Source organism: Lathyrus oleraceus, chromosome 1 (assembly GCF_024323335.1).
Source record: "Lathyrus oleraceus cultivar Zhongwan6 chromosome 1, CAAS_Psat_ZW6_1.0, whole genome shotgun sequence".
In the NCBI taxonomy this organism is placed as follows: domain Eukaryota; kingdom Viridiplantae; phylum Streptophyta; class Magnoliopsida; order Fabales; family Fabaceae; genus Lathyrus; species Lathyrus oleraceus.
The window spans coordinates 103,506,197-103,514,510 of NC_066579.1; the positions used below are offsets into that span (position 1 = coordinate 103,506,197).

General features: G+C 34.2%; 1 protein-coding gene across 2 annotated transcripts; it reads right to left on the bottom strand.

The window, feature by feature from the left end:
- Window positions 1-264: 264 nt before the first annotated feature.
- On the bottom strand, window positions 265-6,859 carry LOC127119733 (protein farnesyltransferase subunit beta). Of its 2 annotated transcripts, NM_001427403.1 has the most exons (14): window positions 6,485-6,859; window positions 6,296-6,382; window positions 6,079-6,184; window positions 5,109-5,144; window positions 4,279-4,361; window positions 4,105-4,158; window positions 3,670-3,721; window positions 2,558-2,622; window positions 1,803-1,859; window positions 1,605-1,677; window positions 1,429-1,515; window positions 1,198-1,351; window positions 938-1,062; window positions 265-786 (listed from the first exon to the last, which is right to left on the bottom strand). In NM_001427403.1, exons 1-14 carry the CDS (start codon window positions 6,613-6,615, stop codon window positions 550-552), a joined length of 1,347 nt encoding a protein of 448 aa, NP_001414332.1. In that variant the 5' UTR covers window positions 6,616-6,859; the 3' UTR covers window positions 265-549. The 2 variants fall into 2 exon arrangements, with proteins under 2 accessions (NP_001414332.1, XP_050906003.1); XM_051050046.1 differs by having other exon boundaries at window positions 285-786; window positions 4,105-4,361; window positions 6,485-6,786.
- Between the last annotated feature and the right edge of the window lie 1,455 nt (window positions 6,860-8,314).

Consider the following 8,314-nt stretch of genomic DNA (forward strand, 5'->3'; position numbering starts at 1 on the left):
TGCAAAACTGTTTTCAAAAAGAAGTCTTTAATTTTTTAAAATAAAAAACAATTTTTTAAAACTAAACAAAGCCATAAGTTTCCAGTCTATTACATTGTGAAGCCAAAGAACTTTTGGATAGTGAATATTTTTTCCTTTAAACTTTAAAAAATAGAGTAGACAGTTGTCTTGATTTAGATGTATAAGACATTATCATTAAAGTTCTTAAATATATCAAAATTATAAGATGTCTGTATGATTAATTTATCACAGAATACTTGTTTGCTTATTAATATTACCGTTGGTGATAAGCAACAGCTTTCTGCATAAATATTTATAACATTGGCTTAACCATTAAGCCTTAAGCTCTTAACAAATGTATGAATAAGAAGGGTTTAACGTTTTAACTCATGTAAATCAAAATCAAATCAGGAATGAAAACCACGCAGTTGTATTAGATCCACGTGAATTTCATCCAATAATATCTTTTTGGTATTTCATATTTCATATTTTAGTTTACATTTTACATTCTAATGATCGAGCTATTGGTAGCTAAAACCTTGTCATCCGTCACAACTGAGAAAAGAATTCATGAGCTTCACGATATCGATCCAAAACAACATTAAAGAGAGGATGGATGGGTTCTAAGAGATTGGAGTATGGGCCCATTACTACCTTAGGCAGCGGTGGAGAATCTGGGCGCTTCGACCAACTATACTGGCACAGTGACAACCCACTTAAACAGTAACATGAATGATAATGATCCCTGCGTTTACCCGGTTTGTCCCTGAGCCCACCATCTTGCTCCTGCATCAATCAAGCACAGATTAATGGTTGACCGATGGATGAAAAATGAGAGAAATTGGTATATCGAAGCCGCATAAAGCAGAACTTCCATTTCAAGCTTCAAGGGATCAAGGCATGAAACAGATATATTACCAAAATATAAAGTGCATACCTGTGAACATAAAAGAATATATTGCTGTAAGGCAATGCTGTGAAAAAGTGGTTCACTTTGTCTCCACTCACTAATAAAGTTATAACCAATATTTTTAACGTCAGATGAGCAGGATTCATTCATGCCTGCAAGGATTCGAATTAAAAGTGAAGTGTTAGTTCATGTCATGAGAAACTAAAATAGAAACATGTGTAGATATTCAAGGGAAAACTTAATTTCATGATTGAAGAAATTTTTCAAATTTGGGCTTCTTTGCCTACCTTCATGCCTAATATGGGAAGTTGCATGACTTGAGGTTCCGTCCAAACATTCCTTTTCTTCAGGTGCATCAGATACTGTAACAAACTGTGATGCCTCTGCCATTTGTTCGTCGATAATAGAATGTAATCTTTGCAATAGGGCAACAGCACCTCCCTAATTGATTATTTTAATATTGTAAGCCAACTATATCACAGAGAAGACTGACGAAGAAAATTTAAAATTTCAATCACCTGCCAAAACGAGTAGCATCCATCTACCAATTTATTCGTTCTCCCCTGAAATCCACACTCTTTACCTTGCCGAAACACAACCCAATCCTAATGCAAGGAAATATAATATAAGTTTCATACAAGTTCAAAAGCTCTTGGAACTAATTGGAAGATACTAAAAAGAGAAACTCTCTTACAAGTAAACGAGGCAGATCCAAGCGATTAACCTCACCAATCAGAATCATTGCAGCTAACCCACAAAAGGTATACCTGATAAAAAATATGGTAAAAACATAAGATGACTTATCAAACTTCCTTTTGTTATTTATTCCAAATCATATTATTGTGAAGATGTATAATAAGAATCGAGAGATGGAGAGTATGATGATACATACCCGCCATGAGCCTCAGACCCAGGCTCACCAGCAAGGCCTCCCTCATATGTTTGACAGCTGCAAATAAACAACATAGAGATAACACATGTATTACAATCTGCATAACAGATAGTACACAGTAGGCAATAAACTGTTAAGTTTTTCTAGTTGACCAATGAACTATTTTACACAGCAAGAAATTTAGAGTTATACAAAACCGTCAAATAGTAGGAATAATAATAAATGGAGAGCTCATTACTTCAATACAACATACCCCAAGGCACCAAACATTGTGGCTATTGGGACTTTCAGTTATTAACCAATGCTATACTTAAAGGTCCCATTTAAGGCCAGAAATAGCTATTGAAGAGATGACAGTTTGCCTTATTGCCAAAACCATTAGGTTAGCAAAAATGAAGAGAATTTAGTACTCTCCGTACATACAAACAAAGACATAATGTAATGCCGCTTTCAACTGTTATTAGTGTTTATACTTTGAAGGTCACACATGAGACCCCACATACTTCATGAAGAGATCATTAAAAATGTTTTCTTAAATGCCACCTTATTTTGAACCCTTGCAAATTGCCCTAAAGGAAAACCACTCATTAATCAAGGCAGTAGGAATAAAAGTAATGAGTTTGACTTGTAAAATGTTTCTATTCTAAACATTGCAAGTGTTTCTTGAAATTAACATTAAAATGTTAGACAATCAAGCTGGAAGAATAAAGCCATATTTAGTTTCAAAACTGAAGCAAGTTCTTCTTGAAACTAACCTTAAAATGAAGTCTCCAACATTCTTGATCAGCTCATCATCCAAAATGTTCAGAACACTTGCCACCTAGCTCCAACAAGATTCCCAATGTTATGTAACAGATAACAGCCTTAGCATTAAAAGCCCCTCACCCCCTCAAGGAAATAATAGAGGATAATGGTAGAAAAGGTCTAAGTTACAGCAATAGCTTCGACATCCTGTCATTCCTTACAAGTAATATGCTACATGAGGCATGTCTAATCAGAGTAGTCAATAGCAGCACTATAGCGAGATAGCGGAGCGGAGCAAAGGCTGGCCGCCAGTGTAGTCAAGATTGAGTGCTCGATAGTAAGATCGTAAGATCTTACGTGCCAAAGATGCTTGAGAGTGCTATGTTTTGTCACCGGTGTGGTCAAGATCAAGCTTTTTGAAAATTGCCATTTTTCCATTCAGTAGAATCTTACATGCTGTGCTAATGCTCTAAGTTTTACGATCATTCACAAGGCAACCGGTCCTACTTAAGATCTCGTGCTTGACTACATTGCTAGCCGCTATGGGAAGAGCCTTAGTGGTGCAAAACACAATAGTGGCCGCTATAGGGTAAATAACGGGATAGCGGAGCGGAGCTGTTTCTGACCCACCATTCATTTTCCCTCTGAAAAACCAAAGTTACCCCTAAATATTTATTACTTAAGTTTGAATATTTTGGGATGTAATGTTTCGAATAAGACTTGTTGACGTTGATAAGGAGTTTTGATTAAAACTTGTTGGTTTTTGAGTGTTTTTTTATTAAGTTTTGTGCTTTGATTTATGAATATTTTATGGGTTTTGAGCTACTTGTTTAATTTTACATTCAATATATGTTTATAATTGTTATATGTAATTTGTCCAAAAAAATTATTAAATAGTGGTCATCCCGCTATACGCTATCCCACTTTTAGGACTGGCCACTCCGCGTCGCTATCTGGGATTGACTACTCTGTCTAATACAATAAAATGGCCATTATAATAACTAGTAAAACAATGCATGACGCTGATCCAAAAAAGTGCAATATATGTGCATATAATCATTTTACACATAACTAACTACATAAGCATGTGTTCAAGAAAGACATACAGAGAAAACCAACTTACAGAGATGGCAGTGTAGCAAGCTCGAACGTCAATTTCTCCCTCGTCATGCATCCTGAATAAAGCATTTGATAATTGAAAAAGAAAATAATGAATAAAAAAATATGGTTTCCCAAATAATTCTGAATGTGTCAACAAGTTCAATAATTAGCATTAAAAGTGCTTTTAACACACAACTCAAAGTCACACCATTTAGATTTGTGCATGATGGCAGATTCAAATTTTCACACAACTGGCCCCACAAACATTATCAAATCAAAATTTGCCATTGTTCATATGTGTGAATAGTGCGTATCTTTGCAATGTGTTCAAGCATAAGATAGACATGCAAGCATTAACGTGCCTAAGCAGCCAGATACAACTAAGATGGATATGGGCAGGCATCAATGTAATTTCTTATTGTTAATTGAATGCACGTAGATGAATACAATAACAGACCTGAATCCGCCGTTTGGCTGTTTCATCCGCCGCATAAACCCGTACAACTTATTTCTGAAAATAATATTTTCAAAGTGCAAATCAATTCCAGATGCACGAGAACATAACTCTACCAAACAAAAGAGTAAAAAAATTACTGCAAGAACTTTGCTTTGAAGAGCATAAACTGACCACCTATTAATAGATGCCAAAGATTTCTCACCACCCAGAGTAATAAGAGTATTGACTGCAGCATAAGTTGTGGCAAGATGAGGCATCTGAGAAAGATTTCAAAGATATTATAAGCTTATGCTTTTCAAACAATTAGAGTATGAAACTCACAATTTGAATTATGAAAAGCTTTTTCTATTCCATCCAAGACTACAGTTACAGCAAAAAGTTTACCCAACAGATACATGGCATATTACATGGGGAAAAAATAAGGTTATAAAGTTCATTTTGACTAGAACTCAATCAACAAAATGGGGAAAGAGGGATAAAAATAAAGCTGAAACTAATTCAACTGAATATGGAATGAAGTCAAACACTACAGCCGCCAGACAACTGAATCATGCTACCAAACGTAGCACCGACACCTCTGAAAAAAGACGTGTCCGTGTCAGTGTCGGTGTTGGACACCTACACCAACATATTGGATTACATTTATTTATTCATTTTTTCTAATTATTACAAGTGTCACTGTGTCAGTGTCGGTGTTGTGTTTGGGGTGTCCATGCGTGCTTCATAGACCAAACCTCCCTATGACATATTTTCCATAGTCTTTGAAAGAAGAAATGATATCTATTTTTGAGAAGGATCTATACATTATATAGAATTATGGGCATATTATACTAAAAAAAAACTAACCATGGTATTAATTTCTATTCATATACATAAGAGTTGGTAGCAACTATCAAGAGAAAATAAAATGTGGTTCGAACAATGGAGAAACTAAGAATCATATTCAACAAAACTATAGCTTCATGTTCAAGTAGAAATAGGTGAAAAGCACAACAGTTGCTTGCCTGACCAGGTCCCCCAGCATATCCACCATTTGGATCCTGTTGGTATTTGAAGAACAAGAGATTCGTAAGCGGGGGAAAATGGGATAGTACAAACAAAGTAGCCATCTAAAACTCTCTTAAATAATAACAACATAAAACATGACAATTAAAGAATATTTGGGCATGTTTGACACGGCCGATCAAAACCATTACATAAGAAAATGTTCAAACAAATAATGGCTCTGTTAAAAAAAAATTAGGCACTAGAGTCTAGAGATCAAGATTTTAGGAAGTATTATTATGATGGGGAAAAATAGTAAAACATGACCAAACATATATGTAAAATTAAATAAGACTAATTTATGCTATCAAGGTTTTTAAAAACATCAAGGTTTTTTTATGATTCTGCGATCGTGATTACAATCGTATTTGACCGCGATTCTCTATGATATCAAGAACCGGCCGCAACGCAAACACTATTGAAAAGCTTGCTCATACCCATCATAACAACAATATTTATTGCATACTTCAAGTTGAGCTATCTTGTAACAAGGTTCTCTGATTCCATAAAATGAATTGCATTTGTGGTTCTTAGTTAATAGTTTTTTTTCATTTTCAGTTAACACTTTTGTAATTGCCAACATAACCAAATAGACTCGCATTTTCATGACATGTAGAATTTGTAAAAACATGATTGGATCCATGTATTAAAATGGAAGTTTGAATAAAAGATGCATAAAATGAAGAGTTCAATATTAAAGTAGTGACATTGTAAAAACATTTTGCATAAATGACCAATCATATTTCATTGTGGTGTCATTCATAAAAGCATTTCCTAAACAAACATACTAGTACAACGCAAACATTGAGATATAGAGTCAAACTCAAAGCACATGTACAATTAATGCAAATTAATTTCACACACATTGTCTAGATTGTTTGCTTTCATTCATTCATAATTTCTCAAGTGATATATGAAAATAACATAAACCTGGCAACGGTTAAGAAAATCGACAGTGTTATCTTCGAGATCATCATCAATAGATTCTCCCAACAAAGCAATTGAATGAATAATCCAGTAACACAGCCAAGGTCGACTGCACCATAAACCACAATAACACTTCAATTTTTTCAAAAATCAAAAAAACAGTAACAGAATTTGCAATGATCACAGCAACAAAAGAATCAAAACACAAAGAAAGGGATACTTTGCATCTAAGACGGAAAAAGTTGAACCGAGGTGACGAAGTCCTTTGGAAAGGTACTCAACGTGTTTATCTCGTTGCAACTCTAACCTAAAAAGTGAAAACAGAAGAGAAATTCTTATATATGAAATTTGATTTTGGAATTGAAGAATTGAAAAGGTGAGAAATTGAGAATGAAGAGAGGTTAGTTACATGATAGATTGGGCGTTAGGAGGAATATTGGCGAAGAGTTGATAAATATGAAAGACCTGTGATTCTACTATCCATTGATCTCTCTGACTCACCGTCGGAGTTGGTGTCTCCGCCGCGGTTGAAGCTTCCATGTGTTACTCCGCGGTGGTTTGAGTAACTGGTTGTTGAAATTGAAAAAGAAACTTCCAGAGTCGCTTTTTTTTTTGGTACAAAGCGAAGGATTCAGATGTTCTACTGTAATAGCAGGATGCTGTAATGAATATGAGCCTTTCGATCTTATATCGACAGCTGAGGTTGTGTTAGCACCCCACTGATTATCACCTCTCTAACATTAGTCATGATAAATTTTTACCTGTACTCCCACGCTTATCCTCTCTCCCAATAAATTTCGGAAATATTCAAAATTTACACTTATCAATTTCACTTTAATTTTTTTGTTTTTATTATTCATTCAAGTCGGTCGAAAGTAACCGTTAAACTCCTATCACTCGAATCGGATAATCTTAATTCATAAAATTTGATTTTTTTTTCAAATCGAAAAACTTAAAGTCATATTTTCCGATTTATATGGTTACCAAATCGGATAACTTGTTGTTGAGGCATTTGATTCATAATATTTATTCAAATGACTTTAACAAGTGATTTTTGATTTATGTTTTTTACTAACCGAATAACTTATAAGGAAGAGTTTCGGTAATGTATTTTTTAGTAATTGGATTTCTTGCGTCTAAGTGTTCTGGAACTCACTTTTTTATTTTTTTTATTTTATTAATTTTTGTTACATTTATATTTAGTAGGTATGGATATTCCTTTAATGATATGCGATAAAAACCAGACATGTGTAGATACCACTGAAATATTCTCAATTACAAAAAAATTGATACACGAGAAGATGCGACTAGATGAATTAGGGAGGTTGGAATCAGGAATAGACTGATTGTTAGAATAATCCGTTCGGACACCAAAACTGGCAAGAGAGGAAGAAGTGACAAAGTTATATTTAGTTGTGATAGAGGTGAAAAATACAAAGAAGGAGATAGTGAAATACAAAGTGCTACCAAAAAATGTGGTTGTCCATTCAAAATTAGGTCAACATCGTCAAAAGATGGTTCTAGTGAAGATTGACGTAAAATGTGGACTTCACAGTCATGGTTTACCATATACATTTGAAGGTCATTTGTTTATAGGTCGACTTAATGTTGATGATCAACAACATATTATTGATTTGACAAAACGTCTTGTTCCACCAAGACACATACTGTTGTCATTGCAAGAACAAGATCCAGAGTAGCCCAAATATATAAACATAAGAGTAAGATCCAGAAAGACAACAAGGGTCCTAGAACAGAAATGCAACATTTGTTTAAGCTGATAGAGGATTCAGATTATGTTTATTGGAGTAGGAAAAAAGATGAGTCAGAAGTTGTGAGAGATTTCTTTTGGGCTCACCCATAATCAGTGAAGTTGTTGAATATGTTTCCTAGTGTGTTGATTATGGACAGTACATACTAGACAAATAAATACATGCAACATTTGTTTGAAGTAGTTGGTATGACATCAACTGAGTTAACATTTGTTATTACATTTTCCTATATGAAATCTGAGCAAATAGAGAATTTTTTTTGGATATTGGATAAGTTGAAACAGTTGTTTATTAAGCAATGGTTATGGCCACAAGTGATTTTAACTGATAAAGATCTTGCTTTTATGAAATCAATTGAAACAGTATTTCTAAGGACAGTTAATTTGCTCTGTCGATTTCACATCAAAAAAAATGCGAAAGAAAAGTGCAAGGAGTATGTTGTGAATGATGTGCGAGAGTCAATAGAG

Excerpts from the sequence above, each read along its gene's own strand:
- LOC127119733 (XM_051050046.1), bottom strand. The coding sequence starts at position 6,615 with ATGGAAGCTTCAACCGCGGCGGAGACACCAACTCCGACGGTGAGTCAG. Across the intron at positions 3,722-4,104 it reads CAGCCAAACGGCGGATTCAG|GATGCATGACGAGGGAGAAA; the intron begins GTCTGTTATTGT and ends TGCTTTATTCAG. Across the intron at positions 1,352-1,428 it reads GATGCTACTCGTTTTGGCAG|GGAGGTGCTGTTGCCCTATT; the intron begins GTGATTGAAATT and ends ATAATCAATTAG.